At 30.2% G+C, this 18,378-nt stretch overlaps 4 protein-coding genes across 8 annotated transcripts; 2 read left to right on the forward strand and 2 right to left on the reverse strand.

Moving 5' to 3' along the window:
- Positions 1–303: 303 nt before the first annotated feature.
- Positions 304–1,777, forward strand: LOC114127714 (uncharacterized). 3 transcript variants are annotated; one of them, XM_050203691.1, is made up of 3 exons: positions 304–583; positions 1,332–1,548; positions 1,609–1,777. In XM_050203691.1, the coding sequence occupies exons 1-3, from the start codon at positions 507–509 to the stop codon at positions 1,756–1,758; spliced, it is 444 nt and encodes a 147-aa protein (XP_050059648.1). In that variant the 5' UTR covers positions 304–506; the 3' UTR covers positions 1,759–1,777. The 3 variants fall into 3 exon arrangements, with proteins under 3 accessions (XP_050059648.1, XP_050059649.1, XP_027847837.2); XM_050203692.1 differs by having other exon boundaries at positions 305–583; positions 1,332–1,539; XM_027992036.2 differs by having other exon boundaries at positions 314–583; positions 1,332–1,551.
- A 1,244-nt stretch (positions 1,778–3,021) lies between these two features.
- On the reverse strand, positions 3,022–4,073 carry LOC114127691 (ATP synthase subunit g, mitochondrial-like). The gene is made up of 3 exons (XM_027992008.2): positions 3,906–4,073; positions 3,660–3,820; positions 3,022–3,194 (listed from the first exon to the last, which is right to left on the reverse strand). The coding sequence occupies exons 1-3, from the start codon at positions 3,940–3,942 to the stop codon at positions 3,090–3,092; spliced, it is 303 nt and encodes a 100-aa protein (XP_027847809.1). The 5' UTR covers positions 3,943–4,073; the 3' UTR covers positions 3,022–3,089.
- Positions 4,074–5,540: 1,467 nt separating this feature from the next.
- Positions 5,541–11,023, reverse strand: LOC114127680 (protein arginine N-methyltransferase 9-like). Its single transcript, XM_050204995.1, is given in 10 exon segments — positions 5,541–5,822; positions 5,825–6,008; positions 6,085–6,238; positions 6,354–6,659; positions 6,733–7,467; positions 7,525–7,692; positions 7,771–8,007; positions 8,291–8,417; positions 8,505–8,802; positions 10,818–11,023. Coding segments are annotated over 9 exon segments (2,229 nt in total). The 5' UTR covers positions 8,671–8,802; positions 10,818–11,023; the 3' UTR covers positions 5,541–5,670.
- A 112-nt stretch (positions 11,024–11,135) lies between these two features.
- On the forward strand, positions 11,136–17,966 carry LOC114127708 (serine hydrolase-like protein). Of its 3 annotated transcripts, none has more exons than XM_050204996.1 (2): positions 11,136–11,544; positions 17,018–17,966. In XM_050204996.1, exons 1-2 carry the CDS (start codon positions 11,496–11,498, stop codon positions 17,914–17,916), a joined length of 948 nt encoding a protein of 315 aa, XP_050060953.1. In that variant the 5' UTR covers positions 11,136–11,495; the 3' UTR covers positions 17,917–17,966. The 3 variants fall into 3 exon arrangements, with proteins under 3 accessions (XP_050060953.1, XP_027847834.2, XP_050060954.1); XM_027992033.2 differs by lacking the exon at positions 17,018–17,966 and adding an exon at positions 13,488–14,773 and having other exon boundaries at positions 11,145–11,544; XM_050204997.1 differs by lacking the exon at positions 17,018–17,966 and adding an exon at positions 14,910–16,045 and having other exon boundaries at positions 11,162–11,544.
- Positions 17,967–18,378: the final 412 nt, after the last annotated feature.

An 18,378-nucleotide genomic window follows, 5' to 3' on the forward strand; every position in this document is an offset into this window, starting at 1 on the left:
GTATTCTCAATTCAACGGGGATACATTAAATAGCATAATACGGCTATGTATCTACCAGGTACGTATTCTGGGAGGGTTTTGGGGGTTCAAACCCTCCCCCCGAAAATTTATAATTGTGTAGTTTATTTATATATCATCATTCCTCGATAAATATTGATTATTATTTTTTTATAACCCCCCCCCCCCTCTGAAATTAATTTTTATATGTGCCTGGTATATACAAACTTGAGTCTACTCATTCTAGCTGATGCGAACAGGTAGATACCAACGTAATATTATGTATTTTATGTTTGTATAATTTTTTATAATACACTTAACTGTCACTAAGTAACATCATAATTTATTACTATTACAATACACAAATATATGTTTAAAATTTAATTACAGAGGTACCTCTATACAATTTCACAATCATAAAAATTATTATTATTTAATAACACAATAAATAATACGGGAAGGTACCTGCGATCAACCTAAGTTTTTAATAGGTAATTTTAATTTAAAAAATGATCAATAAGTATACGTGTAGAACTGAAAACAAAAACACTCTGAAAAAAAAAGAAAAAAACGATTTACATAAGGAGTGAGTAAATTAAATCAACTGAGATTTTGTTTAAATTTAATTTTTATAAGCGACTAAGCTTTAGTTTTTGCGATATTTTAATTTTTAAGCAAGTTATGAACATTAATAAATTACAATTTACAATACCAGCTATTATACAACAGAGTTGTTACCTACTTATAACTAGCTTAAAAATTGAAGTACCTATAAAGTATAAATTATAATAAAACTGACGATTAAACACGGATAATATAACCTACAGCTGTTACCTACGTAAAATGCAATCGTTAGTTGACAGTTATATAGTTGTCAGTTTAAAATAAAATTATTTTGATTATTTGATTTAAGACAAGTTGAGTGTTTTTTTCGTACTTTTATATTATATAAGTCTTGGAATATTAATGATCGATTGTGTGAGTTTGTATCATGATTAAAGATAGATATAATACAACTGTGCCTATAGGTATTAAAAAGTGATAGATACCTAAGTAATGATTTTTTAACTTGAACTTGTAACTTTATGATTCTATATTATCTCTTAAGCTAATTACAATTTTTCAGCATTTAAATTATTAAGTTCACGTGTTCTTAAAATTGTATAAATTTATTACATTAACTATTCATTAGTTTAAGTTAATAAATGTAAAATTACTTAAAGAATATTTAGGAATTTATATTAGTCTATAAAGTGCGCAAAGAGCATACCAATGTAAAATGTTAACTGTTTAATCTCCAAAATTTGTGAATCTGCTAACACACATACCTATAGTAAAACACAGAAAACACAACCCAGAACATGCCAAGAATTGTGGAAATCTGGCGTATTATGTTCGTCAATTAACCCATTAGAGAGGATCAAGTGTTTTGAAAGTGGTTGTTGTCTTATGTCCCCAATACCTACTACAGATGATTATAAATCTAAACTATTATTTGAGCCATTGTTTTCCAGGAGAACATCATTTGCGATTTATAAAGAAGTATTCAAAGTGGTGAAAGAAGCTCAATAGCTAAAAATTATAATTATTATATTACTTTTTTTTATTTAGGATCAAAGATGTACATGTGTTAAATTCAATGGTATTGAAAATGAATGTAAACATCCGGAATGCAAACAAAATTTAAAGTGTTTAACCCTACCATTAGCAACATGTTCACCAGCTGAAAATTGGAATAAATATTTTGGTCAAACTTCATGAATAAATAATTTTTTATGTATTGATCAAACAATATTTATAATAAAACCAGGGGCTAAAATACTGTGTCCCCCAAAAATCAAAGTAACCCCTGAGAGCCTGAATAACAAATAAGTGTTCCAAGTTTTATGTGTTCTTACTTTTGATTGCAGAAATAAGTAATAACAAATATTTAGGAATTTCAACACAATTTAAAATATTTTGAACTTATAAAAATAAGTTGTATTTATTTTATGTATTTTTAGTATCAGTATCATATGTATAATAATAATGTGTAAGTGGTTCATATAAGAAAGGGGATTTTGAAAGTTACAACCTCCATAGGTTTTTTTTGCTATTAAAATCATTCTATTTTAGGTCCTGTATAGAACTACTTTACTTTATTTTTATTGAAACTTGATCCAACAAATTTTTAATATTACTAGTATTAAATACCAATGAATATATTTTTAAATTGAGAAATTAAAGGTAAAATTAATTTATTGACACTCGATGATTTAAATATTTTAAAACATAACAGTCTAGTAGCCCACAATCCATACTATAATAAATATTTTTTAACTAAAACCAAAAACAAATATATGTACCAATATACAATTACATTGCAATAAGTTTTTCAATGAAAATGTTACAAAAACAAAAAAAAAAAAATTTACATCATTTAACAGTTTAAATTGGACCTATGCTGTAAACATTAAGTTAATTTCAATTAATATGAAACTAATTTTTGTGAATAAAATGATTCAGAAAAGAGAAAAAATTGATATAACCAGACATAGGTAGTATTTAAATTATTTTTTCTTTAGTGTATACGGTTTTTAAAAAATTAAAAAATTGTTGAATCCATCATATACAGAAATAAATTGATATATGACATAGTTTTAAACTTAGTATATAGACACCTTTTTTCAAGAGTTTATCCCTCAATCATAGATGTAATAATGTACTTGTTATTTTAGTGTGTATATTTTATTCAAACTACTAAATTGAAATCACCTGCATCTAATATTTTTATGTTTTAAATATTAATTGTTTAGACCAACAATTTAATGAAATAAAATAAAACTATTAAATTTCATTAAATATAACGAATAATACAGAACAGGAATAATCATTTTAGAATGTACATCATTGTAATAATTATAGGATATCATTTTGGTAAATAAAATAATACTGTTTTTTACCATTTACTATTTATATAACTGAAAAAATGTTTACATGTGTATTTGAATGATAAAAATGTTGTATACCTACAAAATAATGCAATTTCTAGATACAAAATAATTGTATTTAATCTGGTGAAGTATTAATTACTTTAAATTACAGGAATACATTTATAATTTGATATCATATCCAATTAAGTGTCTCTTTCCTATACATTCACCGACGTAGAACCACATATATACTTCAAGAAAAATGAGAGATTTGAGAGTAGCGTCCTGTAAAATAAAATATTAAAAATTTATATTATACAAGGATGTTGAAAAAAAAAAATGTATTTAAGAAATTAAAGTATAAATAAATAACGCTTAATATTGTTATTAATTAGATAATCAATAATATTAAACTACTTATTTGTATGACATATCAATGAATACAAAATTAAAATAATTGAAATTTTAATCATGCATAAAATAATGCTATTAATATATTAAAACTTAAAGAAAAACAATTTTTTTTTTTATAGTTACTATTATAAAAAAGCTACAAGTATACAACTATGATAGCACAATAGTTACAAAAGAATTCAAATTATTGAATGATTTTAATGTAAATTATCGAGATGCTTAAGACAGTTAAAATTTTTTCAGGGTATTTAACATTTGCTAAAAAAAAAATTATTTTAAAATTATATTATATTCTTTATATCTAAATTTTATTAACTACATAAACAATAAACATACCTTGACGGTGATATTCTTCCAACGTCCAGTTCGGGCTGTTTGTATCATTTTGGAAATCTCATTTTTTACTTCTGGTAAGTCAGATAATTTGGGTGGAGTTAATTCTACTTTAGCGTACTTCACAAAAGTTTGTAAGTTGGGCTTAGCTGTGGCAATGAATGCTGTATAATATGTAAGAATATTTTTTTATAATAATTACTTTATACTATATAATTGAGATTCAGTTAAGGAACTACTAATACTTACAGCTAACTAAGCCGACTTTCTTGACTGCCCCGCTCATTTTGCTGATTTTTTAAAGTTAGAAATAAGTTTAACTCAATGTGAAATAGAGAATGAAAACGTAAAATATTATTTATTAACGAGGTCTAAGAAGTAATATGTATGAACTATGAATGTCAGGTCGTGATAAAATAACAGCTGTACAAATTCGATAAAGACGTTCTAAGCAAAAGCCAAAGAGGTTCTAAATGATTTTGACACTTGGCGCCATAATTTTTTAAATGTTTAATTTTTAAATATTAAAATAATAAAATTAATATTTTGCTGGGTAACATCAAATAAAATATTATAAATTATTATTTATCCAGTTATTCAATCGAAATTATTTTCGTAATTTACTTATTTGACATAAATTATGTTTTATCAATAGTATTAGTTGTTCATAATTTATTTCATAATACAATTATTTTTTAAATGTTTATAAATCACAGTTGCAATAACTAAAAAAATACAAAGTATTGAGTTCAGATCAAAAAAGTGAAAAGTAAGTAACCACTACAGTACCTACTGTAATGTATAGAATTTGAGTATTAATTCACAAGTAAATATTCATTATAGATAATGTGGGTAAATTGTGTAAGATTTTAATTCTGCAATGATAAATTATTGCATACAAAATGCAGTCTATCAGCCTATATTATTAAGTATATTTTATAATATATTTAAAATTTCTATTAAAGTATTTATTTCACTATTAGTAAATACTAAATAGTAATACAGTATGCTGGAAGCATAGCAGTATACATTGCACTTAAAAATGTTAATGACAGTAATACTTAAAGTGACTACCGAATATTTTAAGTTTCAACGATCAATACTTTTTTAATACATATTAACTAAAATTAATTGATGGGTGAGTATTTTATAAGTGAATCCTATTTCATCAAAATTTAAGTTGTTTATGAATTATATCTATGGAAATACGTTCAACTTTTATTTCAATAAAACAACTAATGAAAAATCTATAGTTATCAATTTTCAAGCTTTTTTACCATGCAAATTAACGAGTAGTTCAGAAGAGTCAAAATATTTTGAAAATTAAATATTTAATTAAAAATCAAGTAGGTATTTATATTGTTATTCGTTTTAGAATTACAACAAAATTAATTTTGTAAATTGGTTTTTGCATATTTTCTTAATTTCATTGTTTTTCTTAATTATTATTTGAAGTAATCAAAAGTTTCATTTTTAACCTCACAAATACCAACTAATCCAATTTTACACATCCTCAATTAAGAATTTAAGCATTTTTAAAGCTCTAAAATGTGATGATTAATATAAAAACCGAAATAATAAAAAAATAAATTTTACATATACATTATTGTAAAATTAATACAATTATTGTTCTACTCAGAATCTAAAATATGAGTTTCGACTTTGCAAAATCCTATAGCTGAAAACCATATGTCCAAAATGGTCGAATTATTTACTTGTACATGGTAAGTTTAATGAATAGTGAGAGTTTGGATTTCCGGAGTGGTCTTAGGAGGTGAAGTCTAGAATAAATAATTTTTAATGAAAAACTAAAAATGAAATAACATAACTCAAATTCTTTAAAATCTTTATAGATTATAGAATATACAATAAAACATTAAATTTAAAAAATATTTTAAAATACCCCAAACCAACAGTAATTATACAAATTTATACTAAATAATACAAATATACTGTAAACAAAATAATAACATTATTACTAAAAACTACACAATATAATTTATTAGTTTATGTATTATAATTTGTCTACAGATAAAAGTAAATGACCATTGTTAATCATTGTATTTATTTTAATCTTATTTCCTAGATTAACATTTATTGTATTTTCAACAAGAAAAGCACACTGATTAACGTATGAATTTTCATTTGCTGTAGAAACACTACATTATTATAAATAAGTATTTCAAAGTAATACAAGATCGCATTTAATTTTCCATTAGCTATGATAGGTATACTTAAAGGTAATGATATTTCCTGAGATAGTTGTTTTGGTAATAGTGTCAAACATGTCATACAATCTGACAGACAAATATCTGTTACTAAATGTTTGAACACATCCAAATGATGATTAACCTATTCAAATAAAATATTAATTTATTAACTTTTCATTAACTTATATGTAGATAATTGTTAATTTATTATTACTTACACTATATGCATTTATTAAATCTCGAATATGAGGATTACAACTATCATTATTTTCAATCACTTTACTAACACGTGGCAACCATTTTGAATTGACTAACTGACATTTTATTGAAATTTTTTCTGGCAAAATAATTCCATTAGGTTTTAACATTTTTCTAAAACAAAATATTTAGGTATTTTATTAATAGCTAAATTGATAATTTATACAATTTAAACAATATTCAACTTTTTAATAGTTTGATAAGTTATATTTAATTTTATTATCCTTACTCTGAATATATTTGATTTTCAATAACATTGATATTAAATTCTCCATAAAAATTAATATAATTAGCAATAATGACATCAAACTTTTTCATTTTCTTTTTATCAAAACAAAAGATATTTGAGCAAAAATTATTTGAGTTTTTAAAACTGTTTAACACTTCAGTCAAATTTGTATCAATGTAATAAATTTCAACATCAATATTACTATTAGTAGAAGAAGTTATTAATGAAAGAATTTCTATGCCAAAAATTGGAAATGGACATGTATCCAAAATTCTTACATTTTTAAGATGTTTATTATTAATATACCTAGAACATAAGTTAATTTTAAAGTCTTAAGCATAATAATTACAGTATAACAGTTTTTAGTTTCTATTTTTACCATTGTTTAGCAGCTTTAATATAACCTTCAACCTGATTAATATCATTTAAAAATGCAATTATTTCTTTTTCTAATGGTATAAATTTTGGGTTGCTAATTTCATCATTTAATTTCAAAACATAATGATCATCCTCCCATTTATACAACACACAGAGTTTATCTCCTTGTTCAACTCTTCTATTACTTTTGGAAATAAACAATGCTTGTTCCCAACAACAGTTTTCATTTTTATTATCAATTGTATTAATAGATATGTCTTCCGTCAAATCAACAACAAACCAAGAAACAATAGCATCTACACTTCCTGAATGAGTTATACTGTACTTCATACTTTTCATGTTTACATTTTGAGAGTTTAATAATTTATTTATTTGATTTGGGTCATTAAAATTAATATGCATGACTACTTGTGGTGAAGCTAAGAAAACACAATCTCCAGGCAATTGATTTAATTTTTCACAGTCATAGGGTTCATTGGTAGTAGAACATAAATTAAATTGTTTAAAATATAATTGTTCTTTTCCATAAAATAGGTTTCTCTTACGAATATAAGAACATTGAATAGGAACTGCATACACTGTTGCGCGGTATGGAATAACACATCCATGTGGTAGTTCAGGTTTGACTTTTGATTTTGGAGGTAAAAGTAATTTATCCCAAGCATGCTTAAGTGAAGTGAGAATATGTTCACCAAATAAACCAGCATCCATAGTTTCAGTAACAACTAAAGAAACTCTGAAATATATTCTAAAACTGTAATTAATACATTCAATAATATACTTATTTGTTTACCGTTCATCAATATTATCTGGAATACACATATCATTTGAGTTCATATTAAATATTTTGATTAAATTATGTAAACTATTTTGTGTTAAAACTTCAGATGCAATGTTTGACATAATTTCGGAATAATCACAAGCATAGATTCTGTCAACTGGATATTCTGCTGCATATAAGCTAGAAGATTTCATTTTAACATTTAAAAAAGGATATTTTAACTAACATTAAATAATATTTATGTAGGTATTCATAAACCTTAAAATAAGAGATCCACATCCAATATCTAATACTGTTTTATGACCTTGATTTATTCTATCTCCAATAGCTTTTTTATAAGCTAAATTACGTTTTGAATCATTTAACATTCTATAATGCCAACGTTCAACAAAGCGACTGTTTACAATTTGAATATTAGTTATTGCTGGTAAATAAAATTGATTAATATCAAGTGCTTTCATAACAAAATGTCGACCTTCTTCATTGTAACCTAATCTAAAAAAAAAAAACCAATAAATTATTTAATTGAAAATTAAAAATAAAAATAATAATCTAATGCAGTGGAAGCTAGAATACAGATGAGCTTCATTTTTTTTTTTTGCATCAGATATATAAACAATACTATAGAGTACTGAAGAGTTAAAAAAAAATTTAAATAATAGGTAACTAATAATTATCATTATCATATTTGTCACAATATATTTTTGGCAAAAAATCCTTTCTTTAGATTTTTAGTAAGTAATTTTAAAATTAAAGATTAAAATACAATTATAATTACCTAATTAAATGAGATCCTAAATTATTGAGCAATATTTCATTATTTGGAAATAGTTTTAAAGCATTTTCATAACAATTAAAAATATCAGAATAACATTTATGGTCTTCAAGCTCTTTTCCATAATAACCTAAAATGAATAGTAAAAAATTTTATATAATACCAAATTTTTATACTACATACATTAAATGTTGTATAAAATAATACAATAACATACACAAACATGTAATGAATTTGTGTTTAATAATATCTTTGAGATTCGGTGCAATGTCTACTAAAACTGATAGATGAACAAATGCTGGCCCATTTTCTAGACGATCCATAGCTAAATCGGCTAATCGAAGTAGTCTTCTAATCATATTGTTGTTAAGTGTATATTCCATTTTTTTTGTAAACTTTATATGACATTTATTTCATTTATGCATTATTTTTTATCTATTCCTAACTGAATAAATTATCATTGCAACAGTATCTTTATAATTAAAAATAATTCTTGAATAAATCAATTATTTCAGCTGAAAAAATTTAAATATTATAGTTACAATAAAAATTTTCAATTAAATAAACAAAAGATAATTTAGTTCTTTGCATTTATTAAACATTAAAAATCATTATAATCAATTTCACAATTTAAAATTACATGATCTGAAATACTTCTTATTTTGTTTACATTAATTTATAGTGGTTTAGTCAAATGTTGACTAGTAGAATGTGATTTCCTTTAATTTTACAAACTGTAGTTTTAATAGTAGATAATACTTAATTTTTATTTTTGTTTATAATTTTTAAGAAATTGGTAAAAAAATTATTTAAAATCATTTATTATAAAATTTAATATGAATTACTAATAAGTATGTTTCAGTCATATTTTCTAATACCTAGTCATTACTGATTATATAACAATTATAAAATTGAAAAAATATCTACATAGATAGAGTTTCATTAGATTTTAGGTCAAAACTTAATGTATACTTAGTTAATTAATAAAATATATTAATAACGACTAGCTTACTAGCTTGCTACTGTACCATGTCCAGAAATAGATATAAATAAAAAATAAAAAAAGAGAACATAAAATGCATACTTTAATTTTTTGTAATTTCACAAAAGGTAATAATGTTTTAGAAAAATATTAAATAATTAAAATATAATAGAAGAAATTTAAAATTAAGAAAAATTACATCAAGATATAATTCAATGTTAAAAAAATATAGATTTAAGTTGGGTAAACATAAAACTGTTAAACTGAAAATTATATTATAAAATTGTACATACCTAACATGCTTTTTTGTAAAATAAACTTTTATTTTTATAAGACAACTTATAATTTAAATTATAGCAGAACCTTGTTTGGTTAAGTTATATTGACTAAATTTAAGTTAAATTAACTTTGAAATGAAATGCATTAGCTACAAGGTAAATATAGTACAACTACTACACACATTTATTTTATAATATCAATAGTGCAAACAATTGTATATTATACAGTTTTAGAACCTGAGTATAGATTAATTTGGTTTTACTTAATAAGGATTAATTTTGGAGACTTGAAATTTTTACTAAACAGGTATTTGTTTTTATATATTAGTAGTATTTAGAGTTTAGACATGATTTAATTTTCAAAATATGTTGGATATTTGAGTTATTTATAGACATTTAAAATGTTTTATGTTAATATTTATGTATGTAGTAATTTGTAGTATAGTAATAATGAAACATAGTATAATGTCGAGGCAATGTTTTTTTTAGTATCAGTGAGGTAACCTCCATTAAAATCAGATCTATAAAATTCTTGACTTATTTCATTTGCATTTATATTTAATTAAACATTAAGTTAATGTATACATAAACTTTTTAATTACAAACTACCTATAGGTGTTACATAATTTTTAGGATTCTTTTAGTTACATTCGTCTTAGTATAATATGTTACATGGTTACTATATTGGTATGAAATAAAAATATAAGAAAGCCCATAATGGTAGAAACTAATGTTATTACTAATTAGGTATATTATTATATTAAAATTGTTTTACACATACATGGAATTATCTAGAGAATAACATAATATTTTAATCTCTTGAATAATAGTTAATTTTTGTATTGTAAAATATCTATGGGTAGTTTAATTTATAATTGTGAAATGTACATATTTTACAAATGAATTATTGAAATTAAAAAAGATCAAAAATAAAAATCATGGTTTTTTCAGTATAGTCTTAGTCTCTATAATTTATGTGTTATTATGTAAATTTTTTAAAATTCAGTATAGAGTAATGTCACCATGTCAATACGAATTAACATAATAGGCAGGTATAGCCTAGGTATAATGTTTTAATATTTATTAAAAAAACACTATAACAATGTGGTGTACATATTCTACTAGGTGTGATGAATTGTTCAAACACCATTGAGCACATGATGATACTTACCTATGGACTACAGCAAGGCACAGAATGTTATTCTGTACCTTTGGACTTGGGTCACTGAAAATAGATAGATATATACAATATACATACTGAAATACCTACTTAAAATACATATAAGATAATTAAGTGTTTTTTTCATTTTAAAGACATGACTTCCTTATCTATGCATGACACAACGACATTATAACATGGTATTTTTCGTATAATACTGCCATATTATTTGATAGTTATTACTCAATAGTTATACTTCGTAGTTATTCAATACATAATAATAAATTATAATACTATATTATGATTGAATATTATATTACTAGACACGAACATGAATTTAAGATAAGTTCAATTTTATCACAGACCGCGGCATTTTATAACATAAATACTGTTATCATTATTGTTATGACGTATTTAATCTATTCTGACAATCTGTACGTTTACTATCGTTAAAACAGTAAATAAATAATATAAAACATAATATATTTATGGCAAATTGAAATTTTTTTTGACAATAGGACGAGTTTAATGGTCGATAAGAAATTACGAACCGTGTTTGAAGACGGATACTTTATTATACTTTAGTCTGTAGGCGACTTTGGCTACCGATTCTGCTGATGAAAGACAGAACCTTATTGCCAATGTCAATAGTAATTTTTTCATGAACCAGTCAATGTTAATCTGAAATTCTTTAACGTTTGGTATCAACGCATGTACCTATTATAAATTATAAACAAAAGCACTTGGTATTAGAATTTCAGTAAGAACTGTATAAATTGAGTTTCCAGAATGAATCCACAAGAAATTTCGATCCCGGTTCCTTGGGGACATATTGCTGGTAAGTTTTGTCAATTTTAAAAAAAAAAGTTAATAGATAATTAGTCTATTTAGTATTTAATTATTCATACAACTAATTTTGTATTAGAATAAAGTTAAGTTCGTAAGACTACTATTTAAGTATGATATTTATTATAATGTTGAGTTTTATCAAAATATTTAATTATAATGCAACAAGTGTATACATTAAACAAGATCAAATTTTTTATTGGTAGGTACCCATTAAGAATACATTTTATATTTGAAATTGCATTTAGAAATCATTACTTACAATCCTAATAAATTAACTATTAACATAAATTTAGGCAAATATAGGCTATGAGTAATAATTTAATTAACCTATTGGGCATTGGTTATTTTTTAAAATTAATGTAATTATTGTAAGTATTGAACTAATAATTGAAGTAATTAATTAAAGATTCGTTAAACTAGAAAGTTCTTAGATAGTATACATTACCTATATTAGGCAGGTATCATATTATAATAATTAACATAATTAGTACTTACATTTAACTAGGGTCTGATCGCATTTTCTATTACTTACAAATTACGATTATTTTTTTTTTTATGAATTATTATTCTATCTACTTATTACAAAATATATTGTACCTCATATTTAAATTTATTTCATAGGACTTAATCTTAATGTTTAATGAATTTATATGTATTAAGTAGGTATTATCTATTGGTACCTATCTAATAAATAGAACATTACTTTTGAATATAGAGCTATATTCTAGAATATTGAATACAGAGATATTCAAATTTTAAATTTTCTATACTCCAGGTGTTAAGTGTTTACATTAGAAATAGTCAATATTTGGCTATCTTCCAATATGTGGTCTACCGTAGTCCGTAGTTTTTATTACAGTATAGTAGGCAGCCAGTCTACCTACATATATATAAAAAACATGTATTTTATGAAAAAAAAAAACAGAATTCATTTTATTTTAATCTATTAATTATATAATATGTAAAAGAAACGTGTACCTGTGGATTTTAATATAATAATAAAAAAAAAAAGCTGCTTTGAATTATCCACAAAACATTATTTCATATCTTTTAAAAACTAAAAAGTAAAAACGAATCAAAAATATTACCAATTTTATTTAAACTTCGTCACCAATACTCGGCTAAACATTGAGAAATACAAAAATAAAATGTATAAAATACCAGCACGAGCATTTTATATTTTTATCCATGGTAGAACACAAAACATCAGTAGATCGCATATTGGGAGATCTATAGCGACTATAGGTCAATGTTAAAAAAAAATAAATAAAGTTTCTTTTTATACAGTAATGCATACACATATAATATGATGATTTGAATAACCATGCATTTATTATTGATATTGATAACTCATCAAAATGTATTCAATCAGTTTTAAAAATATCAAATAACCGTATCTTGTAATTTATGCTTTCGGTCGTTTACTCGTTAACTCGTATGACTGTGAACTGAAATCATAGTATTCCAATCGGTAACTATTTTAAATGATAGATAGGTAATTAATGTATTCAAATTTTAAAATACAAATATTTGAGTGTTATGTCATTTTTTCATCCTCCTCCGAATAATTTAAAAAAAATGTTTTGCATAATTTCAAGTTTGAAAAAGCCCCAACGTCGTCGTCGAATTGGTGTGAAATTGCAAATATATTGTATAGTGATAAAATAAACGAAAAATGAAAAACATAGTCTCATTGGTGGTCAATATATAGTTTTAATACAAATAACAACAAACATTTAGATTAATATATTAACTACCTATATTATGCAATATACACGACACAAAAATCGTATCTATACCTAGATATATTATTATGTATACCTAACAGCGTTTCCGTCGAGCTATTGTCACTGAATTTTAAGGTGTCATTCCCAGCCCAGCCCCCGCTAATAACACAAACCAGTGAATGTGTGTCGATGTGTTTAATTTCAGCCAAAACTTGGGGCCACAGTTCCGACGCGCGAGTACTCTGTCTGCACGGGATACAGGATAACTGCGGTACGTTCGACAAGCTTATCCCTTTGCTCCGACGAGGTTTTTATTTCGTATGCATTGATACGCCAGGACACGGGCATTCGTCGCACTATCCTTCCGGTTTCCGGGTAACGACAGAGTGTTACGTGTTAGCAATCAAACGGGTGGTCGACCACCTGCAATGGGACCGGTTCAAGTGTATCGGGCACAGCATGGGTGGCATGATCGCCAGCCAGTTCACGTCCATGTACCCGGAACACATCACCAGTCTGGTGATGATCGACAGCGCGGGCCCGGTGCCCGTGTTTCCGCAGGACTCTACGAAGTGGCTGAGAACGGTGTTGGACGGTCTGTTGACGATCGAGAAGAAGGTAGCCAGCGGATCGCCGCCGTCGTACACCCGCGAACAGGCAGTTGACGTGCTGATGACGAAACGACCGTCCAAGTTGACCAAGAACTCGGCGGAAGTGCTCATCAAACGGTCCCTGGCCGAACGCCCGGGCGGTCGTTATTCGTTCACCATGGACCAGAGGCTCAAAGTGCCCTACCAACAGATGTTCTCGCCGATTCAGCATTTGGCATTGGTGAACAGCATCCGGTGTCCCGTTCTGATGTTACGCGCCACGGATAACCCGATTCAAAAGACTCCTGCAGTTAAATTGTCGAGGAAAATCTATAAATCCAACCCGAACGTCCGCGTGGTCAAAGTAAACGGGAATCACGACGTACACTTGAACGAGCCAGAAAAGATAGCGGATTTGATCAACACGTTTCTACTGCAGTCTGAACGCAGCAAACTTTAATCGCAGATTGGCGCTGTTTTACTATGTATTATATACAGGATCACTACCTATATATTAAATATATTATTATACGTAATATTAGTATGGTCAATGATCCGGGGGGTTTAAGGTATTTATTTTTGTTTTTGTACGGGTTTTTTTTTTAAATTTGTAACGGTGATTTATATAATATAATAACGTTAAGGATATACTTATTTCTAGCACAATAAGAGAGCCTTTTATCGTGCTATAGCTGTACGTTAGAATTATGTATCTGTTATGTTTTTGTTTTTATATTTTCGTTAACACTTGTCGGTTTCAACTGTGTACCTATTATATACTAAATTTATGTCAATTTAATGTGTTTAATATATGTATGTATTAAGATCGTGACGTTTATAACCGATTTTCATTTTCCAATACACACTATATGTATCCACTGATACGTTTATCGACACTTAACCGGCTGGTTTTTATTTTTTTTTCCTGATCTCATAACCGCGATTATCGTTATAATTTATTATAATAAGCAGCAATAAACGCCTATATTCGACTGCACGTCACGGCCGAAATTGATCGAAACGAATTTTATTTACAGCAAAAGCGTACGGCGACGACACCCATCCCGGCGTGCTTTGCGTGCACGGTGTCCAGGACAACTGCGACACGTTCGTCACGTTGCTGCCGTCGTTGCCGGCCGGTTACTATTACGTGTGCGTCGACCTGCCCGGCCACGGCCGTTCCGACCATTTTCCCGCGCACTTGCCGCTCGAGTTCACCAACTATTTGGCCGCCATCAAATGGGTGTTGGACCATTTCGGCTGGCCCCAGCTGGCGTACCTGGGCCACAGTTTCGGCGGACAGCTGGGCACGTGGCTGGCGGGCGTCTACCCGGAACGCGTGAGGTGCCTGATCGTGTTGGACACCATGGGCCCCCGGTCGGTGGACATGGGCGACACGCTGGCCTCGGTCCGCGGCCGCATCGACGGCGCGCAATCGTTGCACCGCCGGCAGCGCGGCCGCCTGCCGCCGACGTACACGTTCGACGAGGCGGTGGCCAAGATGATGGCCGGCCGGCCGTCCAAGCTGACCGTCGAGTCGGCGCGCATACTGGCCGGCCGGGCGTTGGTCCGCGCGGACGACGGCGGCGACAAGTACACGTTCGCCAGCGACCAGCGCCTGAAACTGCCGTTCTATCCGGTGATGACGTTCGACCAACAGAAGCAGATCCTGTGCAACGTCACGTGCCCAGTGGTGTTCGTCCTGGCCGACGAGAACTGCGGCCGGTACTCCACGTACCTGAAGGACGCCTACGAGTTCAACAGCCAGCGGTCCAACGTCACCATCCGCGTGGTCAGCGGTGACCACGACGTGCACTTGAACTATCCGGACAGGGTTTTCCGACACGTGGTCGATTTTCTGCAAGAACACTACAATAATAGCTGAAACCGCGTCAAGCAGTATAACGGCTGTAGTTGCAGCCGTTGCAGCAGTAAACCGCATCACGATGCGCACGACGCGGAATACAATATAATATATATAACAATGTTATAGTATAATATTTATAATATGGGATAGAATTCGATTTTATTGTGTAGTGTATAATAATATAATATATTATAATATACTAATATATGTTATAATATAGAAATATAATTTAAAAAAAAAATTTATATATTTATATTATGTATGTGGTTACGGGAAAGACGGATAATATAGCGATTTATTATTTTACGTAGGTACCTATACTTATTATTATTTTATACCTAGGTATTAAGTTAAAAATAATACCTAAAATCAATGTGCACATGGTATACGTCATTTAGGTACACTTGTGAGGTGCGTGCTATATTATGATAAATTATATAATTTATAAATCCTTAAATTACGAAATTGAAAGAGCTATCGAAAAGTTTATTTTTTATATCATATTTATTATATTGTATAGCGAGGCGAGCCGTATGGCGATGTACATGTACAGAATTGTCCTTTATGGTAATAAAGGAGATGTAATGTAAACGAGAGTGGGGCTGCAGAAAATAGTAATGAGAATGTTTCGATGGACTACGTAAAAGTATGAATTTTGCATGTAACGTTTTGACTTTTGACGCTGTATAGAACTTTTCATCGACTTAGCGTGTTAGAGCCATTGCGTTTTTAGTGCGAAAATTAGTTTCTCGGGAAAAAATCTCACAGGATCTTTTAGTCGTCTCTTATGGTGACTCCGTAACGGCATCTGTCTGATATTGTAACTATATACACTATACAGGGTGCCGTGTTTCTGAAATGAATGAGGTCAGTAATATTAGTGTACCTATACTCAATGTGGTGGCCCATAATGAAGAATTATTTGAATATTGTATTCCTATCTTTAAAATCTGGGCTTATTTAAATTATTTTTAGATTGTTTAAAAATAAACACTTAACACTCGAATTGTATTTATTGCAAAATCGAGGTATGTGAAATATATAGGTGAAATATATTTTAATAGATCGTGACTAAAAAAAATTGGACCACCCCTAGATAAAATGCTCTTCAACTAAACAATGACACTCATTAACTCAACTCGATTCCAGCTATTTCCTATAATATTAATAACATATTGCCGTGTAATCCTATATACCAACGACACAATATATTTTCAATACATTATATAAGGACGAAAATCGACGTTTTATACGCATAATTTCCTTTGTGATTTGTAGCGAAACTGTGGCCGGGCCAGCAGCAGCGTAAATCCGACAATAACGGCGAACGGGTCATGTGCCTGCACGGGTATTGGGACAATTGCGCGTCGTTCGACCGCCTGATACCGTTGCTGGACGGCGACCGCACGTACCTGTGCTTCGACTGGCCGAACCACGGACGGTCGTCGGGCACGCCGCCGGGCGAGCGGTGGACGATGGAGAACTACGCGCTGACCGTGAAGCGCGTGGCCGACCACGTCCGGTGGTCGTCGTCGCCGTTCGCGTGCGTCGGCCACAGCATGGGCGGACAGGTGGCCACGCTGTTCGCGGCCGTCTACCCGGAGTGCGTGGCCAAGCTGGTGTTGCTGGACTCGGCCGGGCCGGTGGCCGTGCATCCGGAGGAGATCGCGTGGAGCGCGCGCCGGGCCGCCGACGAACAGCTGAGGCGCGAGGACGACATGGCGGCGCAGCGGACAGGCGCGGGCCGCCCGCCGCCGGCGTACACCAGACCGGAAGCGTTGGCCCGCGTCCGCAGGCGGTTCTACGGCGATCCGCTGGACGAAGAGGCCGCCGGGTCGCTGATGGCCCGGCACTGGCGGCCCGGGCCCGCCGCCGGCCAGTACTGTCCGGCCAACGACCCGCGACTGAGCGTGTCGTACAACCAGTGGTTTTCGGCGGCACAGCACTGGAACGTGGTGACGAACGTCCGGTGTCCAGCGCTGCTGATCAGGGCGTCGGACAGCGACACGTACTTCGACGACGTGTACGGCGTGTTCGTGCAGATGTACAGACACGCGCCGAATTTCCGTACGGTGTCGGTGGACGGCAATCACGACGTGCACATGAACGACCCGCGCGCGGTGGCCGCGACCATAGACCGATTTATTTCCGAAAGCAAACCGAACAGTAAATTGTAGTGCGTCGTTGTGGCGGCGAGTACCGTCAGTGGCGTATCCTGGCGCAGAACGACTTTATGCGGGGTGGTTACAGGAATAAAAAAATATCTACAAGTATTATTAAATAAATATAAATTTAAATTATTAGGTAAAAATAACATTAAAAAAAAACCCAAGGGGGTTGTTTGAACCCCCAAAACCACCCCCGTGGATACGCCACTGGCGAGCGCACGCTTTTACGAGGTCGGTGGTGGTGTACAGTATCAGTGCGCTAGGGTACGGCTGGTACTTATACTGTAACTATACCTACGTATAATCGACTGTGTCGCTGCGACGATGAACATCAACGCGGTGGTGGTGGTGGTGATGGTAATGGTGGTCTCCGTACATAATAATATATGATTGTAAATAATTATTTGCCGACAAATAAATCGAGTTTTTTATTTTTAATAACTATATAAATTGTTTTTTTTTCACTTTAGG

The sequence above is a fragment of the Aphis gossypii genome, chromosome 3 (genome assembly GCF_020184175.1).
Source record: "Aphis gossypii isolate Hap1 chromosome 3, ASM2018417v2, whole genome shotgun sequence".
Taxonomy (NCBI): domain Eukaryota; kingdom Metazoa; phylum Arthropoda; class Insecta; order Hemiptera; family Aphididae; genus Aphis; species Aphis gossypii.

What these genes read in the sequence shown, in the direction of transcription:
- LOC114127708 (XM_050204996.1), top strand. Translation starts at nt 11,496, where the DNA reads ATGAATCCACAAGAAATTTCGATCCCGGTTCCTTGGGGACATATTGCT. An exon ending in TCCTTGGGGACATATTGCTG is followed by an intron (nt 11,545 to 17,017) that starts GTAAGTTTTGTC and finishes TGTGATTTGTAG; the next exon opens with CGAAACTGTGGCCGGGCCAG.
- LOC114127691 (XM_027992008.2), bottom strand. Translation starts at nt 3,942, where the DNA reads ATGAGCGGGGCAGTCAAGAAAGTCGGCTTAGTTAGCT. An exon ending in GAAAGTCGGCTTAGTTAGCT is followed by an intron (nt 3,821 to 3,905) that starts GTAAGTATTAGT and finishes CATATTATACAG; the next exon opens with CATTCATTGCCACAGCTAAG. An exon ending in GGAAGAATATCACCGTCAAG is followed by an intron (nt 3,195 to 3,659) that starts GTATGTTTATTG and finishes TTTATTTTACAG; the next exon opens with GACGCTACTCTCAAATCTCT.
- LOC114127714 (XM_027992036.2), top strand. Translation starts at nt 507, where the DNA reads ATGATCAATAAGTATACGTGTAGAACTGAAAACAAAAACACTCTGAAA. An exon ending in AAAAACGATTTACATAAGGA is followed by an intron (nt 584 to 1,331) that starts GTGAGTAAATTA and finishes ACATACCTATAG; the next exon opens with TAAAACACAGAAAACACAAC. An exon ending in ATAAAGAAGTATTCAAAGTG is followed by an intron (nt 1,552 to 1,608) that starts GTGAAAGAAGCT and finishes TTTTTTATTTAG; the next exon opens with GATCAAAGATGTACATGTGT.